This window comes from Populus nigra, chromosome 11 (genome assembly GCF_951802175.1).
Source record: "Populus nigra chromosome 11, ddPopNigr1.1, whole genome shotgun sequence".
In the NCBI taxonomy this organism is placed as follows: Eukaryota; Viridiplantae; Streptophyta; class Magnoliopsida; order Malpighiales; family Salicaceae; genus Populus; species Populus nigra.
In genome coordinates this window covers 16,005,708-16,028,721 of record NC_084862.1, presented here as the reverse complement: position 1 = coordinate 16,028,721, position 23,014 = coordinate 16,005,708, and the positions used below count along the sequence as shown (strand labels likewise).

Genomic DNA, 23,014 nt, shown 5'->3' with positions numbered 1-23,014 from the left:
ATACTAGATAATGCAGAGGATCCAATTCCTGCAATTTGATCTTATAATCTTTCCCATTTAACCACAATCCACAAAGTAGTGTGCTCTTTAATAAATCCGTGAAGCCGAGTTCCAATTAAAAGATCAATATGACCAAGATTGCTATACCCCAAATTGATTTTGTCAAAACCTATAGCTCTACCGTATGCTGATATAATCTTGTTGTTGCTCGTAACATTCCAAACAGTTATTGGCAAATCAGTAGCTTCAATCCAGGCAAATCAATCAATTGGACCATCTGTATCAATTCAAGGCCTCAACTCATCAAAATAACCATGCCAAGGCGGTATATACAATTCAAAAGTTTCCATCGTGGAGTCACTAGTATTGAACGAGATCAAAGCTTGTGATGCACCCATAGAACAAAAACCCGTTAATTGAACTCCATTGGAATGCAAGTCTTTCCTTATATCCTGATAATTAACACCTTCATTTATCACTCCTACCAAGCAATTCTTCATCCATGCAACCTCCTCCTCTTCTGGATCATGTGTTCTAAAGTGTGCAGCCACTGGTTGAACAACAGGGACTTCATTAATAGTCTCATTTTGGATGACAGGGACTCCGTTGATATCCTCTGTTTGAATAGTAGGTGTGCATTGCTTCGGAGTTCACGAGTGCTTGCTGAATTTTTTTCTGCGCGCTACCATAGCATAACTTCTGCAGTCTTGCTCCCTTATTGGTTCTAATACACGTTGGACATGTTTTTTTAATCGGAATCCGATGCGTTGAATCTTTATTCACATGTTGAAACCGCTTCAAATTTGCACGTAGACGATAAGACCTAAACCATACTCCATAAAGCTTTCCAAGGAGCTCCTGTTGCGAAGAATCTGTTTTCATTGTAACGAAGCCAAACCTCCGTGTTTGTTAAAAGCTAAACCGGTTTCTTCTGTTGTTTCTTCGTGATATATACATAACAATCACTGCTCCATATTCGTTAAAAGTTCTGCGGTGGCATTGATAATCTACCCAACAGAGGAATCGCTCAAAGCAAATCTGAGACAGTGGTGTCTGAGGCAAGGTAGATGGCAGCAAGGTAGTAGTGTGGTTGGATTTTGATTCTGTAATTAGTTTAGTAGTTTGAGTTTGAGTTTGAGTTTGAGTAACAGTACACACCTTTAGGATCAAGACTGGATCTTTTGTTGGAATCATTCAAGATCCATAAACCATACTTTAAAACCTTGACAGAACGCCTAACTTTCGTAACAGTACACACCTTTAGGATCCCTACTCCATATTTGTGTAGAGTTTCTGAGAGGAAAGAATGAGATGAGTATTTTTAAAATATTAATTTCAAAGGAATTATCTTATCAGATTTGTTTTTCTATAATTTATATAAATTAAATTTTATTTGAAATTTAAATCAATATTTTTAAGAAGGATTTAAAAAAAATAGTATCCATTATATTCTCAATCTTCACTACTAAAAGCCTCTTCGTAATTTTAAATTTATAGTTATTCTTAAGAAAAAAAATTACCTTAAGTTTTTAATCTTTCATAAATTATTGTTTTTTTTATAAGTAAATTTTCAATTAAGATAATAAAAAATATAATATTTCAAAAAAATATCATATGTGAGGTCTAATGAGTGGGTATTTCAAAAGTTTTTTAAAAATATTTATATTTTTTGTTTTAAATTAGTTTTTTTAAAATATTTATATTTTTTGTTTTAAATTAATTTTTTTATAATATTTTTATATTATCTAAAATGTGATGTTAAAAATAAATTTTCTAAAAGTAAAAAAAAATATTTTATTTTAATATATTTTTAATAAAAATATTTTTCTACGGTAATACCAACCGAGCTCTTATAGAGACGCATGCAGCCCACTTCAGCATACCTCAGCACTGCACTGCGTTGAACTTGGTAGAGACATCTCCTTCCTTTGTGCGCTTTGTCCTTCTCTTCTGTCTCTTTAAAAACTCCGAAAATCAAAAATCAAAACCTACAAATCAAAATTCTCTCAGAGAGAAACTTTTCTCATTCTTTTGAGTTTTAAATAATACCCATTGAAGGAAAAAATCGTGGAGATTGCTGGATGCTCTTCTGGTTTCAGTTCCTCCTCTAATGATGTCTGGGCTAAACTTGGTATTTTCAACTTCTCTTTCTTTCTACAGTTTGTGTTCTTTCTTATGTTATGCTCTCTTTGTTTACTAAGTAAATGACCAACGAAACTGTTTTTAGTGAAGTTTAGTGTTGAAACTGACATTTTATTGGAAGTTAAATTGAAATGAAATGAACCCAGATGAGGAAATTTAGCAAAGAAAGAAACTTTCTTGGGTTTGGGTTCTTAATTTTCGTTGTTTCATTTTTTGGAATGCGACCTGTTAATGTATGTGTGCATCCATGTTTGTGGAGGGATTGTTACTGTGAGAAAGTACTTTTGTTGAATGTGAGTGAATCTAATTATAGTGAGAGTGCATTGGAGTTAGAAAGTTGGAGACTTTTTTAACATAAATCATGAATAATGAACGTAAACCCTATTGGTTAATTCAATTTTACTCTTTTGTACTGAACATTGGCCTTTTCTTGCCTAACCAAGTATCAAAGACTATACAGTTCCTATTCCTATTTTGAATTGAGGGCCTGTAGAAGTCTGAAGTGCCGATACCGGAGCATAGTAGCTTCATCGTGCCTCCAATTTGTGTGACAATTCTGTTTGGTGCTGTACGTGCTGAGAATCATATGCCCTGTTTGCTTATTTGATCATTTGCAAAGTGACCGTGTAAATCGAATTAACTGCAGTGTTTGACAGCAAGCTTTTCCTTGCTGGGATCTTGGATATCGATTTATTCTTCACTGTTGCAGTACCATCTGACTCAAGATATTCTGATGTTGAGATAAGATCAAATGAAATGGTGATCTGCTCTGAGATTACAGCTTTTTCTCTTGAGAAGCATGAATGGAGCAAAATAACTAGGAATTCAAATCGAAGTTCTGCTACGATCCAAAATAAGAGGTAATTTGTATTTCCTTGAACAGATCATTTTTTAGCTGTGCAATTCTTATTTCTTGTCTGAGAGGTCCGAAATCAATCCTGGGTACTAAGAGCTGATAAATCAGTTCATCAATTTATATTTTAAGGTTTTCCGAGTAAAGTTTTAAATAGGTTTGTCTTCTCTCAAAGTAAGGAAGTAGATGGTGCTATTGTCCTGTAAAATCCGAAAATCTAGTTTCCAATTGCTGAAAGAAGATTCTTACAGGCATGGTGGTGCTTTTTGCATTATTAGAGATCGAGGTTGAAACTTATTTTTCATTTGTCTAATATCATGGAGGAGTTGATTTATGTATAGAGATTGATATAATTAAGTAGTAACCCTCCAGAAATCTCAGACATGGATTTCTATGTTATCGACTCTTACTAGACAATTGACTAAATCACAGGCAAAGGGTTGCCTTCTTGTGGGAGACAAAGAGCTGTATTTAGTTGATGAATCATATTGCTTATAACTCTTGACAAGTGCATGTATTTTCAATCTGAATGCTCTGATTTCAGAGATGGGAACATGGAATGGCTTCATTTGGGAATGGTCCTTATCATGGAGGAGGAGACTTTGGGACTAGGAAAAGGTAGAGGTAAAGGAAAGGGAATTATTGCAATTTCTATAAGAGATCTCTTTAAGCCAAAATTAGTTTTTGTTAACTTTGGGCATTCACTTAGTGTACACCTCTCTAATTGTTCATTGATGTTTCTACTGTCTACTGCTACAAACAATGATGTTGTTAGCTTAATCTACTGCTACGATCTACCAACTTTGGCTTGCAGAATATTTTTCTCATTGCGTGTGTACACATTCAATTCTTTCATCTAGATTATTTAAGCATTTATTCTTACTTATTCTGATATGATCTGTGTGTGGACTTTAGTTACATGATCCTTATTAACTCTTCTTTCATTGCCTTGCCTTGGTAATTCGTCTAAAACCATGTTAATTCTCAAAGTATTTGCGATTTCTCCATATAACTGTATGATTTATTTTTTCTCTTTTTTTCTTTTTTTCTTTTTTTTTGTGGTTGTCAAGTTTGTGAACATGTTAGGGTTTGTACATTTCCTTTAATATGCCATATCTTGTCCTTCGCAGATTTCAGAGCATAATATCTCTAGGATTCCATTTCTGGCACATGAAAAAATCAGCATGAACAGAATGTATGAGCTTTTCCTTTCCAGAATGTTAATCAGTAGTGACTGTACAAAGTTTGATAAGATTGACTCACATTTTTTGTTTTATAGATCACAGAAAGGTGTATTGGACAGATGGGAAGAACATTGCAGGATGTTATCTCAGATTGGATTGGGAAGTTGAACAACAGAGAAATTGGTGGGTTGGTTAATTCTTTATCCTCAACTTAATGATTTAAAAATTGAGTTTGTTGGGTCCCAAAATCAGTTACCCTCATGTTATTTTCTTTCTGAGGGCATTTAACGATATATTTAAATAGATTATGGGGTAGTGTTAATTTTAAATGAAATTCTGAAATTATTTGGAATGTATATTAGGACAACGGTGGGAAATGGGTAATGACGTGTTATCTATAATGCAGAAAGAAAGGGATCTTTTTATTGTTTTCAGGATGAAATGTCTCTAAAATTTGGATATTGGTAGGTTTTATTTCTCATTATTAGGCTAAAATAATACAACAGTATTTCCTTTGAGAAGGCTTTGATTTTTTTATTTTTTTTTCTCAGATTGTCTCTGGAAGATAACACTTTGGTTTTAATTTGGGCAGTTTTTTAACTCTTGCTGCAGATCGAACTAGGATGCCATTGAATCTTGCTGAGATGATAACAGTTGGAACACATGTTTGCAAGTAAGGATGGATCCTTTCATTTTGGATGTTAAATTATTTCATGAAGTAATATACCTCCTTTTCATGGGGGTTGAAACAGACATTGATATTTTTAGTTTAGGGTGGGTTCATGTTTGTGTTTTCTAAATCTTCCAAGGACTAGTGAAATTCTTGACGACAATTCTATACTGACATAACTTAGAGAGCAGCTAAAACCACTTTCCAACAGGTAAACAGCTGAGTAGTATAAACATTTATGGGAATTTGTAGTCCTCTTGAAAGTCACAGCTGCTCAGCTACCTTCTGTGGATGGTACTGTGTTTCAATTTTAAATCTGTCTGGGATTTGATTTTCTATGGCGTTCTCATTCATGACTATGCATAGGCTATGTCTGGCCTGAAGCTTCAAAAATGTCTGCTCTAACTAGCCTTTAATTACTGTGTAATAACAAAACCTCTGCTGTCCTACAAGAGGTGGAATCAGTTACCGCTAAACATCACTGGTGATAGATCATTTGACGAGCTTTTAATTTATATAATATTTATGAACAATTTGTAAAGTGGATTCCTCTCTACGCCTTCTGGAAAAAATGTAAGGTTAATTATTGCAGTCGATGTTGTTCTTGCCGACTTGCTGTTTTCTTCAAGTGGGTTAACATAAATGTTAAATTTTTTTTTTTAATTTCTCTGATGTGTCCCCAATTGTTTGATGCGGTGATTGTCATGGCAATTTGATCTCCTTTCTGCTATACTGGTTTCGGATTTCAATGCCTAAATATAGTCCCTCCATTCATGAGTGCTTTAGCCTTGAAGCAAATTCTCGAGCAAGCCATGGCCCATTTTAAGGTATGGTCCCTCCATTCATGATGAAGAAAAGATTGAAAGTGGAATTGGATACCGTCTAAAAATGTACTATTTTTTTTGTGTGTAATTGATGAAGTTGGTTAGAACAATTAGTGGTGTAGTTGATAACTTCTGGGGTGTTTGTTTTCTATGTAAACCGTATTTTGTGATTTTTTAAATTTTATTTTTTATTTGAAATTATTATTTTTTTGAATATTAAAAATAACTTTTAAAAATAAAAAAATATTATTTTCATACAAAAATTACTTTAAAAAATAACTATTACTATGTTCATTGACACTATATTCATCTTTTTCATCAACTTTTTCATAGTTGGGTGAGAAAGGACTAAGCATGAAGCAGCAGTTCGTGCCAAATGCACGAATCATCCTTTGCCTTGGTTGGGTTAGGTTAATTTTAATAATAAAAAATATTATTATTATTTTTATTCAAAATAGTGATTTAATTTTATTTTATTTTATTTTTATTCAAAGTTGTTTTGGGTTTGACTTGGATTGGCTTAATAATCCAGTAATTTTGTCCTAAAATGAAGTTTGACAATTATGATTAACTATATAAAAGCTTATCTTAATTAATTATATAGAAGCAAGCTGGTTCGAGAATCATGCTTCCCCGTGTTTGGAAAAAAACTTATCATTGTGATTTGTTTTTTACATTTTTATGTCTAAACATCTATAATCATTCTAAAAATCATCAAAATTAAAAAAAAATCATTATCAAATGCAATCAAACATTCTCTAAATAGATTATTTTGATGTATTGATATTAAAAATTATTTTTTAAAAATAAATAAAAAATATATTATTTTAATGCATTTCTAAATAAAAAACACTTTAAACTACAACTATTATCACACTTTTAAACATTTTCCAAATTGATTTCTCATAAATAAAAACTGAGTTTGTCTACCCCAACTTCTCCTTGTATATTATATATATAATTACATAGTTGTAATCATCAAACATTTTAACTTGAAAAATATGAGAAACAAAACATAATCCAAGTTAGATTTTAATTTAAACAAATAAAAAATATTAACTTCATCAAACTTAATTATCATGAATATATTTTTAATAATCTGAGTAACCCAACAATTTAAATTGAGAAAATATTGACTTAATCAAACTCAATTAATATAATTATATTTTTAATGACTTGATTATTTCAAATTTAATTGGATTAACATAAAAAAAAGTAAAAATAATAAAATAACATTATTTTAATAAAAATAATTGATCTGGGATGATCTAATAATTTAATTTTTTTTTTAATAGTTCTTGGATTATATATATATGCACATCAATAATGGATTGTTGGGCATGAATTTTTCCCTCTTTCGTGACCTCCAATTTCCTAAACGTGTTTTGAATATTTTGTATTGAATCAATTATTTTCGGGAACTTAAATTTTGAATCATGCAAGACAGGCAGAACAAGAGATTAAAAATAAAAAATTTATTAAATTAAAAAAAAGGGGGGGGTCCTTTTGCCTCTCATATGTCCCTTTCAGAACTGAACATTGCTTAGACCATCCATTACTGCCTCAAATAGAACAATGTGACAAAGGGAGAAGAAAACAAAGGAGTTAGGTAAAGGGTATGACATGCTCTTTTCCTTCTAGAAGGCAAGTCCAATCCTCAAATTTACTATACGATGCCGTTTGTTTCCCAGTTCAAAAATATTTTTAAAAAATAAAAAATATTATAAAAACAATTATTACTACAGTATCTACCTAACTGTGATACAGTATTGATTCAAGAAACTAGATAAGAGTTGAAAGAAGCATATGAAAAGAGACAACATTAAAAAGGGACAGGAAGCAGCAGAAGCAAGAATTCATGAGAAGAGACAGAGGGTAGTTGTCTATCTGACATAGCCCTTCTACCTACCAAAAACAACATGTTCTTTTCCAACCCCTGCACTCATGATCTGCCAATGAGACCCCTCCTTGTAATATTCTCCTCTTTTGCATTTAGCCCTCCTTTTATTAAACCACAACAAGAGCTGATCGGGTGTAAATCTCGAGTCTGAATTATATTTTAGAATTTTATTTAAAAATTTAGGTTATTAGATTGAATTATCTTTTTAATATAACATTATAATTTTATTAATCAAATAGTTATGAGTGTAGATCTCGATAACTATCATTCTATTTAATAAAAATTAAATATAAAATAGCACGGTTCTATGCAAGTTTTAAATTTAAAGAACTTTCTTTTAAAATTATGTGTTAGAGAATTATATAAATCATATATTAAGATATTATATAATAATTTAAGTTATTGGGTTAATATAGTTCTTTGACATTAATCATATTAATATAGATAATACAAGTTAATTAATTTTTAAAAAAAAATTAAAGTAATATTGTTGTTTTGACTTTGTATGTTATATTGAATCACAGATCAACCTGAGTTTTTTATCAGGTCATATTAAATCAATTCTTAAATCATTTTGTTAATCTAGCCAATAATAATTTATAAGTCGGGTCATACATCAGTTGAGTGTAATGATAGTGTATTCTTTTAGAGTAATTTTAATCAAATTAGATCAATTAAATTCAATAGTAATTTTTTTTTCCTTGCAAACCTTAGCCTAATTCATGGAAGTTAAATTATGATTTCCTTGTTTAGCCACGAGGGGCAAATTCTAAGGGGATAAAAATAGCAATGCACTTGATTTGGGGTTGTTGGCATTAAAAGTCTCTATTCATCTTTAGGCCATAAGATCGTCCTGTTTTTTATACCTTACAATTTCAAACAGGTTTATGGGAATCCTATTTTCATATCTGTCATTTTGGTGCTTCCATGAATTGTTCATATATACTTCACATTTAACTATATTGGGCAGTAGAAACTTTCAATGTAATTATGAGATGATGATGATTAGGATAAAATTAGGAGTTCAAATTTAAATTCAATAAAATTTGAAGAATAAAATTAATTATAAAAAAACAAGAAAAACGTAACATTAAAGAATGAAACTGAAAAAAAAATCAGAAAAAAAAATTAGAGAAAGAAAAACAAAAGCCAAAAAGAAATCATCCAAGTAAACTCGAGTTGATCTTTTTAATCTGTTGCCCGGGTTATAGAACTGAGTTAACCTACAAAAACAACTAAAGAATTACAAAAAAAAAATCCTCAAGAAGTCCAATTTCCAATCAAGTTAATGTCGAAATATGAAAATAAAAAAAATCAATTTTAAAAAAGAAAGACTAAAATAGGGGGACTTAAGTCAATTTAAGTAAACTCACCAAACTCACTAACATAGAAAGCAAATAAAAAAAGATTATGTAGCTTAATTCTCAAGTAATTTAATGTTGAAGGGTGAAATTGAAAAAATAAATCAACTTAAAAAATAATAAGAAAAAAATATTTGAGTCAACTTATGTTAACTTTTAAAACCCGTGACTTAGATTTAAGATTATGATTACCATATTGAGAGTAAATTAAAAAAAAATACAAAACTCAATTCCTAACTAGTTAACTAATTATTGAATGATGAAACCAAAATTAATAATTTTAAAAAAGTGTACTAAAAAGAAATGATTCAAGTCAATTCGAGTTAATTTTTCAAATTCACGATCCAAGATTATTCTATAGAAAAAGATAACAATTAAAAAAGATGAAATTAAAAAATTAATCAAGTTTTAAAAAGAATACAAAAACAAATTATCAAAAAATGAGGACAAAAATAATTATAGGAGAAAATTTACGAAACAATGCACAAAAATCAAGCTAATGATAGAGAAAAGAGAGATGAAGGGAGAAAAAAAGGTTGTAGGCACCATATCGCAACCCCAACCTCTCCACATACAGCCCTAAATGGAAGAATCCACCAAGATTATTCAAGAAAGACCATGGAAGACCTCCTTCGGATGTCGAAGGAGGCCATACACGCCTCCATATGCGGCGACACTCCTCACATGATGGCATAATTACTCAAACCTTAATTATTTTATATCAATATTAACTGCATGTCATAATTTTTTCTTGACATCACTACACCTCCATGTATAGGCAAACAAAATAAACTGACAAGTCCAATTCTAAATAAATTTAATTTGAAAAAATCAAATAAAAAAAGTCAAGTAATAAAAAAAAAAGAATGAACATTTTTCACTACCCATCCAATTTAGTCCCTAATATCATAAAAATAGGCGTAATATTTGTTAAATCTTCAAATTCAGTTCTCAAAACTTTAATTGTCTTAAATTAATAAAATCTTATTTTATCTCAACTAACCAAGTGATGGAATTTTCCTCAACTTTGTGCAACCTCCTAGATAACAAAACAAACCATCAAGTCCAATTCCAAACTAAAATAAGGTGAAAAAAATAAATTGAAAAAAAAATCAATTAAGGGATCAAAAAAAAACTGGAGGAAAAAAATAATTAAAAAAATAAAAAAACACTATGAAAACTAATACAGTTCACAATGTTTCTCTCTACTGCTATAGTGAATAACCCATAATTTGATTTTTTAATTGTAATTGTAATGTGTTCGTAATCTTGTCAAATATAATAGAATGACAATAACAGCAGTGTTTTCATTCAATGAAACATAAAACTTCAAGGACCAATATATCAAATTAGTAAAAATGAAATTCAAAGTACAACCTCTAAGTAAATTACCATAAAATAAATATAAAACTTTCATTAATTATCCGAGAAATTAAGTTCCTATTAAAACTTGAAAGAAAATAATAAGAGCGAAAACTAAAGCCAAAACTCAGCATGGAACATTTTTCTAAACTGTTGGGGTTAATTTTTCTTAAACCCTCCATGGTTTACATACATGTGAACTAGCCTTATCAAACTGATCCCCGGTCATCATCAAGCATCCAAAGGTCTGTAAAATCTATAAAGACTATCAGCTGTTACAAATTTTTCCACGGCATTACAACAACTACATGCTTGACTGTTCTTGAACCCTCGATTGTAAGAACACAAACATGCTGTTCTATGAACAACAGCAGGGGCACTGGAGGTGGGAGTAGCAGGGGTCCCAAACAATTGATATTTGACTGCTTGTTCTTGATGCTGTTGGTTTGCTTGCTTTGAATCATTAAGATCATTGACAGAAGAAAGTTGAGATTGACATGGAAGACCAATAGAGAGCTCAAGATTGAGTTTATGATTTGGATACACTTCTAATTCTGCTGTCACGCCACTGCTACTATTGGAATCTTCAGCAGAGTCACTGCTGCCACCTACCTTGATAATACTTGAATCGCTAGCCTTCTTGACTATGTTGCTCATCATAAACTCTGGCTGGGCTTGAACAAATAAATAGTTTTGTTCTTCAAGTTTAAAGTTAGTAATCCTTTTGGTGCCCATGTTGCTATTTTTATTGTTGGTGCTGTTTGTGGTGGTGGAAGTGGTGGAGGAGGTGGTGGTGGAGTTGAGTGGACGGTGAGTTTGAGGATCAATTCCACGGCTAAAAAGCTTTCTCTTGATATGAGTATTCCAGTAATTCTTTATCTCATTGTCAGTTCTTCCTGGCAGCCTAGCAGCAATGAGAGACCACCTGGAAGATTTTCAAGAAATTAAAAACAAAAAATTAGAACCAAAACTCATCATAACCAGTTGAGATTTTGTTCTTGTGAAAAGAGATATAGCTCTAAAAGTTCATCAAAAGTTGAATATTGGAAACAAATACTGCTGCCATTTTTTCCAAAGCTCGCCTTTTTGCTTTTATTGGAAGAAATAAAGCGAAAGCAAAGCACTCACTTGTTTCCAAGTAAGCTGTGAAGGTTGATGATGAGTTCATCTTCTTCGTCACTGAAGTTTCCTCTCTTGAGATCAGGCCTCAGGTAGTTTATCCACCTCAGTCTACAACTTTTGCCACATCTAAGCAAACCTAAAACAAAAATCAATAAAAGATATGAAGGGTGATCTTCTTCTTCTTATTCATGGCACAAAGAGCGGGGAGAAAAGAGAAAAGAAAGAAAAAAAAAGTTACCGGCTGCCTTAGGGAGAGACCTCCAACAACCTTCACCATGAGATTTGATATAATTAATGAGACGTTCATCTTCTTCTTTAGTCCAGGCACCTTTGTTGGTGTGTTCTTTCTCGCAACAAGGAGATCTGCCCATGATTTTCTTTCTTTTCTTCTTCGTGTCCAAATCAAGAGAGAAGAGACGTGACGAGAGGGGGCAAAAAAGCCTTGGATGTGTTTGTGTTAGAAATGTGGGAAAAGTCGAAGAAAACTGCTGGGAGAAGAATGCAAGAGAAGGGAAGATTTATATGTAAATGGGAGGTGGGGAGAGAGGAGAAAGAGAGCAGGGCTGCAATGCAATTGACTTGGGACACTATACAATTATTTAATATTCGTTTTCAAGTAATGGCATGGGATTTGACTAAGTTGGTGAGAAAGATGAGTGGTTACAATTAAGTTAGTGCTGGATTTGGTAGGTAGCTCTACTTTCTTTCCATTTATTGGGAGTCAATTGTCTTTCACCTCTTGAAATTTGTCTATCCTTTTTTAGTTTCATTTCCCTAATAGTGTAGTGTTTGTGTTTTTGATTGGATTTTTTTTTTTAAATTGTTTTCTTAAATAAAAATTAGATTTTTTATTGTTTTAATATGTTAATGTTATAAATAAAAATAATATAAAAATATTATTTTAATATATTTTTAATTAAAAAATTACTCTTACAAAATATCATAAATCACACTACAATAATCATTCTCACCTAACCTTTTAAACAAGAGAGGAGGGGATGGTGGTTATGAGGTGCCCTACATGACCAGCTTCAAGCATAAATGCATGACAAATAGTTTTTTTTTTTTTTGTTAATATTATAGTTTATTTTAGTAGCATGGTGTGTTAATCTTGATGTTTTTTTAAAATAATATTACAATATATGAATTGAAAAATATTACTCCAAAATAGTTTTTTTTTTGGAGTAACCTTATTTAGGTATTTATTATTTTATCCATTGTTGTTTTTTAAGGGAATTATATCATTTTTGTTTAATCCATTTTATCATAACAATAAAATATTTTACTCATGAGCTTGAACACTTCTCTTTCAATAAAATGATTTCAACAAAAGAAATTAGGTAGACCCCCCAAAAAAAGCATAAAATAAAATAAAATAAAATTCCATTCACATCTTGTGAGAAATTTAAAGAAGATAAGAACGCGTCTCATGTAGTGTATAGAGTTCAAAATTCATTAAGCCTTCCTTTCCCTCCCTACCAAGAAAAAAAAATCATAATACCAACCTTACCAAACCCTTACCAGCATTTACTTCAGTTTTTATCCATTTTTATCAGGCTATTTAATTTTGCTATGACATTACAAATGGACCTTGATGGTGGGGTATTGCCATATGAGGAAAAGTTGCGAATTTTAGGGGTGAAGAAGGTAAAAAAAACAAAAAAAAAAACAAAATATAGAAGCTGTGGAGTACCTACCATAGCAAATAAAACTATTTAGAGCATGTTTCGTATTGTTGTAATGTTTTTTTTGTTTTAAAGTATTTTTTTATTTAAAAATATATTGAAATAATATTTTTTTATTTTTTAAAATTTATTTTCGATATCAGCACATTAAAATGATATAAAAATACTGACAAAAATTCATTTGAAATGAAGAAAAAATAAAAAAATTTCAAATCTTTTTAAAAATATTTTTGAAACATAAAAACAAACAAACTTTTATTAACAAAAAAGACATAGACAATAAAAATAAATATGATATATGTTCTTTATCTTTCATGTTTTAAAAGTATAAAAATCTAAAAAAATAAAAATTTCAAATATTTTTAAAAGTACTTTTGAAATGTAAAAACAGACTTTTATTAACAAAAAAGACATGGACAATAAAGATAAATATGATATATGTTCTTTATCTTTCATGTTTTAAAAGTATAAAAATCTAAAAAAATAAAAATTTCAAATATTTTTAAAAGTATTTTTAAAATGTAAAAACAGATTTTTATTAACAAAAAAGACATGGACAATAAAGATAAATATGATATATGTTCTTTATCTTTCATGTTTTAAAAGTATAAAAATCTAATGTTATGAAAAAAAATTTATTTTTGTATATTTATTTTTATTCCTCCAACCAGATAAATTTTTATTTTTATTTTTATTTTTATTATTTCTATCTCTTTTATCTCAAAATTATAATGAAACAGTATCTTCAAAGAAGAATTATTTGCTTTACACTTCCAACTCACTATCAATCTTATCCTCTGATTCTCTTCCTTTTTAACTTTTCTATAAAATGTTCATCCTCTTTCCTTTTATTAATAATTTTGTTTTATTATTTTATGCAAAAGGGTTCTAGAAGAAGAGCACGAGACGAGAGACACAAACTTGCTCCACTGACTCTGGTCAATTTCCAGGACCCAGAAGATACAACAGGTAACTAACTTCCCCTACCTTCCACGATTGAGATGATTTACGGTGCCCATGTAATAATTTATTTGTTCTTGTCAACCACAAGTCCACCTAGCTCCACCAACCACTAACACAATTGTTCCCCAATCCACTATTTATGTTTAGCTATCAGCAGCAGTAAAAAAAAAAAAAAAAAAAAGAGTATAATTTTTAAAGTAATGGGGATGTATAATATTTCTTAGGTGACAAATATAAAATAGAAACGTGTTTGGTTGGAGTAATAAAAATAGAAATATAAATAAATTTAATTTTGAGATAATTTTAAAATTAATTTTTATACTTTTAAAATAAAAAAATACATGGAAACATGTACACGGATGAAAACATGAATAAAATCCATCTTTAAGATAATTTCAAAATGAATTTTTATATTTTAAAAATAAAAAACACGCGAAAATATGTCACATTTTTCTTTTTTGTCTTGAAATAATCATCAAATATTACCTTACTTATAACAACTATTTTGTTAAACCTTCTACTAAACCAAAATAAAAATAAAATAAAGTAATTTATTTCAATAAAACAAGGTTGGAAATTAAGTATTTTTTCAATTACAAGTATTAAACGGGGAGGTACAATATCTCTTAGGTTATGTTTGGTTAATACGAGGATAAAAGAGATAGATATACAAGAGATATAAATATATTTGGTAAAAAAGATAAAAATAAAGATTTAAAATATATTTTTTAAGATAATTTTTAAATAAATTTTTATACTTCTAAAATAAAGAGGAAGGAGGCATGTATTTTTTATCTTTATTGTTTTTATTTTTGTATTTTTTTATCTCGAAACGGTAATTAAATACTTCCTAATTATATAGCAATGATTTCATTAAAACCAAAACGAAAAAAAAAAAGTAATTTGGAACTTTCTTTTTTTTTTACCACTTTGATTTCTAAAGACATGGAAACTTGTTGCTATTATTAATTAGGAGAAACATGGGGTAGTTGCCTATGAACATGTAATTCAACTAGAATTTATATATATCTCCCACATCCCTTAAAAGATTTTGGATCATGAGTCTTTCTTTTGTAACCTAAACACGAGAGAGTAGTTGCAATTATTTATCTTCACTATCAACGTAATTTTCACAATCCAATCAACCTGCCTAGCAATATATACACCATTCTTTATTTGTTTTCCAGAAACTCTTCAGGTAGCATGTCACTTAGCCGACCATGTTGATTTTACGGGGCTGGGACCAGGGCTAGGGCTACGGCTAGGGCTAGGGCTAGGTGGGTATACAGACCTTCCTACCCTGACTAAAGTTGTTGCTTCTAGAAAGAATTTAACGAGGGACTAAATAAATTAAAAGCCATGGCCAAAGACATGGGAAGAAATGAAAGAATCTCAGGGGTTGGTGACCCACCTCAATACCCTCCGCCCCCTCCTCCATAGCTTGCTTGCCCTGTGCCACCCTCTTCTGATATAAGAGAGCAGGTGGGCCTTTCTTTTTTGCGCTCCTCTCATGCTAATGCCATTCTCTCATTTTCTTAATTTTCTTTTGTGTTCTTATCTTATCTATGATTCTTTTGACTTCACAAAAAAACATCAATGTGCTGATTAACTATGTTTTTGCTATTAACATAGGACAGCATTTCAGATTAGGCGTACCAAGAAAAGAGAAAGGTCATGTTTTGGCATATATATCTACTAATTATTTGTTTATTCGTTAGTGCTAGACATAATGAGACCAATATGTTTTTTTTTTTGGGGAGCCATGCACCCTGGATTCCTCACCTCTAATATTATGCACTTACCTTTAGATTAGCCTAGCTGGAATATTTATTCTGTAATTCATGCCCCATCGATCCTTTTGCTTCAAAATTCAAAATCTTATTGCTAGCATGCAAGTAAAATTAAGCTGTTTATAAAGAGATTTGTGGAGATAAGTTTCCAATAATGTTTTTTCATGGAATATAAATAAAGACTTTATGCAACCGGGTTTGCATATATTTGAGGTTCTGGACAGTTATATGAATATTTTCTTCAAATGTATTATGTAGATAATTTAAAAGATATTTTAATGAATCGATGAAATATGTCTAGATTCAAAGGAAGGTATGGATGTGTCAAACTATGATAAGGACTTTAATTGAGATATTCAGGCCTAGATGCTGCTATATTGGTTAATTTTATTATTTTTTTTAGATATTTTGGATTTATTATTTATTTTCATATTTGTATTAATTTCCTTGTGTGTTAGAATTTTGATTTTGTTTCCAGTCTAGGTTGGTTTTTCTAACTTGAAAAAGACATTGTACACCATTTTAGAAGTCATATATACTTATTCAGATTGATATTTAAGAAATAAAATAAAATTTTAGGATTTTCAGTATTTTCACTCTAATTCCATTTTTTTTTTTTTGTCATTCTGTGTTGGATGTTATCTTGTTGTATTTTTACCTACATCAAACAGTTTATAGTGAAGAAGTGTCAAAGTTTTTAATAATATTTTTTTTGTAATGAGTTTACATGGATGTTCTATCTCTTATTTGGTTAGAAAAATTTCTATGAACAGTATCTCTGATCGGATTAGAAAATAAAATTAGTTTTAATATAAGAGAATTGATTGGAAATTTTCATTTATATATAATAAAAAAAATGAATTTGATTGGAGAATTATTTGGATAGAAATAAAAATTCAATCAAATTTTTGTTACAGTTTGCTTTTACATATATGCACATGCTAAGCCCAATGCAATCAACACCATGCGTTCAAGCCATGTGAGTGAACGTCAGATTTGGACCTCATTTTCAGAAGCTCGAAAAGGTCAAAAAGATCAAATTTAAGCTTCATCGGAATTCTATGCCTACCTGTGGGGGTCCATATTGCTTATCTTGGTGGGTGGGTGGGTGGGTGGGTGTGGTACTAAATAGGTGATCCATGTTATGTTGTGGGTCTACTAATTTTTATAATAAAAAAATATTAAAATGATATATATATATATATATATATATATATATTAGAAAAATTAAAATTATAATTATTGACATGAGATTAAAAAATAAGCTAAAGTGAACCTTTTAAACCCGAGCTAAACTTTTTAACTGGTAATCTATTAAATTCTTGACTCGGTCTTAATCCAGGAGCTCAACACCTAAATTTTTTTTAAAAGGATAAAATCAATTAATTTAATTTAATTTACAAATAAGATTCCTTTAGAAAAGCTAAATTCAACAAAAGATTAAAAAAAAAAGCCAAGTAAACCGTGGTATTTTCAAAATAACTAAATAATCTCATAAAAAATAAATTTAAAAATCCAACAAAATGTTAGAGGATGAAAACAAAACGTTTTGATAAAGAAAAAATTATCAAGGAAACTCGTGTTAATTTTGTAAACTTAGGTTAATATCTCACACTTGTAAACTGATTAATTTTAAATCTGAATTTAATTAAGAAATTAAATATTTAATTAATTAAATGTTGAAAAATAAGATAATAATAATAAAAGAATCAATCTAAGAAAAATCTTGTAAAATAAAATAATACAATCATAAGAAAATACAACTAAGAAACTAAACATTCAATCATTATTTAATTGATTTTTTTTAATTGAATCGATACAGATAAACTCCCCCGACACCTGTGACTCCTGAATTTTTCTGAGAATGGGTTTTAGAACTATAATTTAGTCTATTATATGAGGAGGCCTTGTATTAATAGATCATAATGCCCTTATTAATATAGGATTGACCTAACATATGAACTCCGATTCCGATTGAATCGAATATTATGTGGATGGAGTTTTACAACAGCCTACTAGATGGGGTAGCCTAGCATTAAGCACAGGTCTATTTACTAGAAAAAAGGGTAGGTCTAACCTGTAGGTAGGTTGGTTCCTAAGCTAATTAAGCAGATGCTAACACTAAAAATATTCCACTTTTAACGGAAGCTAACTTTCAAAGACAGACCAAATATTCCGAAATGTACTCATATCCAAATATATTCTTAAATCTTGAGTTCAAAATTCAAATTTTACTTCCAACTTGCGCAATTTAGTACGTGGAGTAGGAGTGATTATTTTTTATTTGGTTTGGTTTTTATTAAAAAAAAATAACTAAACTATTTTTTTTTTAAAAAATCAATATCAGTTCAAACCGACCGGTTTCGGTTCGGTTTGGTTATTTTAGAGCAAAAACCGGTTCAAACTGACTAGTTTCAACTCGATTTATTTTGGCTCTGTTTTTTCCAATTTGACTTGGTTTTTTGGGTTTGAGCTCAGTTTAGTTTTTCCAATTTCAAGCTTATAAAACCGAAACAGAATTGAATCAGTTAATTTTTTTAAAATTCCAATCGGTTTTTTCACGGCTAGTTTTTTTTAGTTATTTTTTCATGATTTTTTCAGTTTTCAATTTTTTTCTCACCTTTAATATAGATAGTGAAATAAGAATTCAAATTTCACTAAAATACTTAAATACAAATTTAATAAAAATAACTCGGCTCACAATCTAATCTAAGATCTAGGTCATAAATTAAAATTAAGTAGGTTAATATAAGATGATTCAGGATTATATTTTAAAATGATGATATTTTTTTAAAATAATAAATCAAATTTTGACCAATTCAATCAGGTAAAAGATTAATAAATCAATTTTGATTTAAATTGAAGTCTAATTCAGCCAAATCCTGGATTATCAAGTTAGTAGATTAACCGGCTAAGCTAGATGAAGTTTGAAAAGAAGGTTTAAATACTAAAATGTTCTTCTATCTTGTTGTGTTTGGACTCTTTGCCATCACTCACATTTTCTCATCAAGAATCCATTGGGTACATCAGAAATTAGGTGACAAGAATGCTTCCTCGAACAAGAAGGGAGAGTTTATTATTACATAACGAAACCAACATTGACATTAACCCCAGCATCATCGATCAGCAGCAGGTTCTAAAGCTAGCAAGTTGCCTAGCTGAAGAGCAAGCTAACACAAGTGATGCTGACATACTTATGGATACTCAGCTAATTGAACAAGCAAAACAAAAACACTTATTTGAAAAAGGCCCAAACAGAGGATATTAAGATAGTGCTTTTTTCATGTCAAAATGCATGCTTGGCAACCTTGACACATGACTAGAAAGACTGGCCATATGCCGTAATGGTCACTGCATTTTCTTTGCTCAACTTAACAAAGCTTGGTGCAAAAACAGCGGCGACGGAACCCTTTGCATCTTCCACCAGAGAAACCTTCATTCCTGCACACCCAAGCACAGTTATGGTCCCTTGCACATGGACCTTTAAAATAATGGCTCTGTGACTGGCAAACCCTTGCCTCAGTAGGCACCACCACCTCTTCTGCATGCAAAACCACACAACCAAATCAAATATAATTACCAACAGAAGTACTTGATAAAGAAAGTGTTAAAAGAGTTAATGGAGGTGCATGCTCTAATTAAATGGACTTACGAGAAGCCAAGACAATGAGGAGCAAGAAGAAAAGCCCAAAGGATCTCTTGATCTCCATGTCTTTAGTTTGCTTAAAACGTTAGCTAGCTAGCTCAATCGTTCACTGTAAAATGAACTCTACTCATTTATATGCTGCCTAGAATATGGATGCCACATGAGGGACTGTAATTTCCATGCTGTAAGGGCAGACAAATACATTGAAAGTGTTAAAAGTAAGAACATGCTCACATGCACAAAGCAGACACCCTCATGCTCGTCCACCTCATGTCCACTCATGAGTTTGTTTTGTTCTGGCGTGCAGGATCACTGCTTGGTTATACTACATGGGAAAAATCACAGAGCTCGATCTCTTTCACTATATATTTACTTTTCTTTAATTTCTTGTATTCAAACTAGATCCTGATGAATTCATCAACACAGAAGAGGAGTACATTTCTAGCTTTTATCCTCCTTTCCTTTCCTGTTCTTTAATTTCTTGTATTCAAAATTTCTCAATTCTTTCATCCCATTCTTCTATCCTTGTAATGTTTTGTCCCATAACTTTATCAGCACATGTTCAAATGAGTCAGGGCGAAACGAAGTTCAAATTTATGGTTTTCTTGAGACAAGGTCACAACACTATCACTGTCAACCAAGCCATAAAAGATGAAAGGATTATCAATGCCTTGTTGGTATGATCAAAGAACAAAAGGAAATACAACAGGCTTCAAGTATTAATAGGCCCTCCTCTGGTTATATTGGATTACGGAACATGGGATTTATGAAGATCTATAGGGAAAGTAATATGGTAGCAGATCATTTGGCTAAGGCTAATATTGATAGGCTCGTCGATTATATTGCTTGGTTGTAATTTTATAACAGATCGACCTCTTGTACAATTAATGGCTGTTTTAATTTAATTATTATATGTATTTTTAAAAGAAATCCCACCCTCAAGCTTATGAATTTCTTTTTAATCCATTTAGTTAATTGGGGCAAAACAATTAACATTTTGTGTAAACTAGGTATCAATCTTTTAATGTCAGATTGTATAATATATATATTTTAAACTTCGTTCCATGTAGGTCTTGTTTCAATTAGTATATAGTTGATTATTATTATTATTTTCATTAGTTTAGTGTTTGTAATGTTCAAGGAACAAGGTCAGTTCTTGTTGATATGATAAGATTATTAATTTATGAAAAAATCACTAAAATACTTAGATCATGATTTAATTTCGTCAATTTATTTAAGTACCATGTGAGCCATTTACTCTTTAACTTAAGCCACGCAAGTTAAGTGGATTGACTTGAAATTAATTGACTCGGAGCTTGACTAACCGGTCTCTAGCCAGAGACTGGTGTCAGAAGAATCAAATCACCTGAAATTGACTAATGTTCTAATTAAAATCTAGTTCGATTTAAAAAATGAAAAATCCAAACAACCCCGAGGCTTCAGCCAGGGTTTAATAGACTTCCGACGTTTTATGTGGAAACAAAATATAGCACACAAATCAGAAAGGTTCAAGAGGATAGAGTTCATCATTCATATTCCAATATTTCTAAAAGCAGGGAAACCAACAGCTAGCATGATCAGCTGAATCTTCAATGAAAGGAAGGGATTTTATTTATTTATTTAAGCAAAGTACCCAGCAACGCCACACATATGAATAGCAAGTAAGAGACTGGCCATGACACGGTTGCTGCATATTTCTTTTGCGCGAGTTGCATTATTTCACTAACAAGGCTTGGCGCAAAAACAGCGGCGGCGGAACCCTTTGCATTCACCACCGGGAAAACCTTCAGTCTTGCACACACTAGCACAGTTGTGGCCTCTTACACATGGTCCTTTAAAACTGTGGCTCTGTGACAAACAAACCCTAGCCTCAGCAGGAACCATCATTTCCTCTGCAAAATGACACATAAATTTTGAAAAAAATCAACCAATCAGTCTCCTTTAAAACACATACAGAAAGCACAGTTGATTTAAAGGCTGGGAAAGAACAAATGGGTGCATGTAAAATATGTACAATGACTTACGGGAAGCCAGGGCAATGAGCAGCAACAAGAAAAGACCATAGCATTTCTTCTCCATCTCTCTGTCTAACAAGAACCTGTCTAACACTAGCTCTTTCTCTGCAACTACTACTAGTATCTAGCACTTCTTCAACTTGAAATTGATTGGGTTCCCTCAAGAGTATTTATACTACTCAACAAGATGCATGTCACGTGATCAATGGTAAAAATCCAGGGATTTTTACATACCGTTTGCCATTGCCATAATTTCTACTTTATATCTAATAAAAAAAACATCTGGTAAACTAAATAGTTTTTTATTTTTATATTGAACCACGTATAAAATTGTGTTTAATTTATTCTATATGTGAAAATCTATCTTTTTTAACTAAAAATAAAACTAAAATATTTTTAAAAAATAAATTGTAATAGCAAAAACGATTACAATGCACATTTGTTGCCGAACAATCACTTCGCAGTGATTAAAAAATATTTTCACGCGCACCCAGAAAACCCTACCGACAACTTTATTTACTTCGAGATTTCTCACCGACAACTTTATCCACAGCAAGATTTCTCACCGATAGCGTTATCTACATCAAGACTCGAGTTTGTTTTCTTCTGCCATTCAGCAGTATTACTTCGTCGTGGCAATACCAGAACCAGATGTCTCTTCTTGAAAGCAAGAAAAAAAGAAAGGGATATGGAGTCATTCACTTAGGCACTTTTACCTTATAATTAATTTACTCATTCAATTACAGAGAATAAATTTGAATTTCTAAACGGCTATCATGTTAAGAACGCAGATGAACCAGATTTATAAGAATAATTTTATATTATTCTTGAAACTAAAATAATTTACTTTGGGGATGAGGGAATGAATACGTTGAAATAAAAAATTATTCAAACATATTAAAAAAATTAATATGTTATGTATTATGTGCTAAATTGTTTTTTTTTTTTAGTTTAACGTGGGTATTCGAGTCAGCTTACACTCACCTCGACTGATTCCACGGGCCCTGAAGTTAACGACCATATAAGCCTCCAATAACTATCATATGAGGAGGAACCACAGAGCTCGAACCTGAGACTATAAAAGAAACAAACCTCTTTATCTCAAACTTTTACTACTGCATCACCATCTAAATAATTAAATTGTTAGTTTTTCTAGTATAAGGAATGTGATGTGTAGAAAACAATTAAGATATATATTACTAAAATGTAAGTTCTTCTATTATAAGGACAATGATGTATAAAAATAATTCGGACTTGTTTTGAAACCAACATAGATTTTTTTGAACTTTGAGGGATTCGCAATTTGTCTGCATCGCTTTCTCCTGATTTTACTCACATCCACTCATGGCCTCTTGATATTGATATTAATCAAAAAGTCACTAATTTAATTTCTAGCATAGGTTAAAGATGCAATATAATTCAATAATGCATATGATATCAACTGATCGGGGAGTGGGCGTATTGGCCAGGGGTGCAAAAAATATATCTTAAACTCAT

General features: G+C 30.8%; 4 protein-coding genes across 12 annotated transcripts; 1 reads left to right on the top strand and 3 right to left on the bottom strand.

Annotated features, from left to right (window-relative positions):
- The first annotated feature begins 1,878 nt into the window (after positions 1–1,878).
- LOC133668313 (uncharacterized) lies at positions 1,879–5,185 on the top strand. 9 transcript variants are annotated; one of them, XR_009833670.1, is made up of 6 exons: positions 1,879–2,131; positions 2,789–3,002; positions 3,540–3,613; positions 4,126–4,190; positions 4,275–4,362; positions 4,792–5,185. XR_009833670.1 is itself a non-coding variant. In XM_062088093.1 (5 exons), the coding sequence occupies exons 2-5, from the start codon at positions 2,899–2,901 to the stop codon at positions 4,854–4,856; spliced, it is 357 nt and encodes a 118-aa protein (XP_061944077.1). In that variant the 5' UTR covers positions 1,879–2,131; positions 2,852–2,898; the 3' UTR covers positions 4,857–5,185. The 9 variants fall into 9 exon arrangements, 3 of the variants coding, with proteins under 3 accessions (XP_061944077.1, XP_061944078.1, XP_061944076.1); XR_009833669.1 differs by having other exon boundaries at positions 3,540–3,619; XR_009833671.1 differs by having other exon boundaries at positions 3,540–3,619; positions 4,772–5,185.
- Positions 5,186–10,322: 5,137 nt separating this feature from the next.
- LOC133668029 (myb-related protein 308-like) lies at positions 10,323–11,991 on the bottom strand. Its single transcript, XM_062087766.1, has 3 exons — positions 11,657–11,991; positions 11,425–11,554; positions 10,323–11,221 (listed from the first exon to the last, which is right to left on the bottom strand). The coding sequence occupies exons 1-3, from the start codon at positions 11,787–11,789 to the stop codon at positions 10,528–10,530; spliced, it is 957 nt and encodes a 318-aa protein (XP_061943750.1). The 5' UTR covers positions 11,790–11,991; the 3' UTR covers positions 10,323–10,527.
- A 6,915-nt stretch (positions 11,992–18,906) lies between these two features.
- LOC133668020 (defensin-like protein 1) lies at positions 18,907–19,761 on the bottom strand. Its single transcript, XM_062087754.1, has 2 exons — positions 19,509–19,761; positions 18,907–19,397 (listed from the first exon to the last, which is right to left on the bottom strand). Exons 1-2 carry the CDS (start codon positions 19,564–19,566, stop codon positions 19,228–19,230), a joined length of 228 nt encoding a protein of 75 aa, XP_061943738.1. The 5' UTR covers positions 19,567–19,761; the 3' UTR covers positions 18,907–19,227.
- Positions 19,762–21,090: 1,329 nt separating this feature from the next.
- On the bottom strand, positions 21,091–21,682 carry LOC133668021 (defensin-like protein 1). The gene is made up of 2 exons (XM_062087755.1): positions 21,527–21,682; positions 21,091–21,394 (listed from the first exon to the last, which is right to left on the bottom strand). The coding sequence occupies exons 1-2, from the start codon at positions 21,579–21,581 to the stop codon at positions 21,225–21,227; spliced, it is 225 nt and encodes a 74-aa protein (XP_061943739.1). The 5' UTR covers positions 21,582–21,682; the 3' UTR covers positions 21,091–21,224.
- Positions 21,683–23,014: the final 1,332 nt, after the last annotated feature.

Coding starts and splice junctions, on each gene's coding strand:
- LOC133668021 (XM_062087755.1), bottom strand. CDS start 21,581: ATGGAGAAGAAATGCTATGGTCTTTTCTTGTTGCTGCTCATTGCCCTG. Junction 21,395..21,526: donor GCTCATTGCCCTGGCTTCCC/GTAAGTCATTGT, acceptor GTCATTTTGCAG/AGGAAATGATGGTTCCTGCT.
- LOC133668313 (XM_062088093.1), top strand. CDS start 2,899: ATGGTGATCTGCTCTGAGATTACAGCTTTTTCTCTTGAGAAGCATGAA. Junction 3,003..3,539: donor GCTACGATCCAAAATAAGAG/GTAATTTGTATT, acceptor CTCTGATTTCAG/AGATGGGAACATGGAATGGC. Junction 4,363..4,771: donor GTTGAACAACAGAGAAATTG/GTGGGTTGGTTA, acceptor TAATTTGGGCAG/TTTTTTAACTCTTGCTGCAG.
- LOC133668020 (XM_062087754.1), bottom strand. CDS start 19,566: ATGGAGATCAAGAGATCCTTTGGGCTTTTCTTCTTGCTCCTCATTGTC. Junction 19,398..19,508: donor CCTCATTGTCTTGGCTTCTC/GTAAGTCCATTT, acceptor TTTTGCATGCAG/AAGAGGTGGTGGTGCCTACT.
- LOC133668029 (XM_062087766.1), bottom strand. CDS start 11,789: ATGGGCAGATCTCCTTGTTGCGAGAAAGAACACACCAACAAAGGTGCC. Junction 11,555..11,656: donor GTCTCTCCCTAAGGCAGCCG/GTAACTTTTTTT, acceptor TTTTTGTTTTAG/GTTTGCTTAGATGTGGCAAA. Junction 11,222..11,424: donor CACAGCTTACTTGGAAACAA/GTGAGTGCTTTG, acceptor AAAATCTTCCAG/GTGGTCTCTCATTGCTGCTA.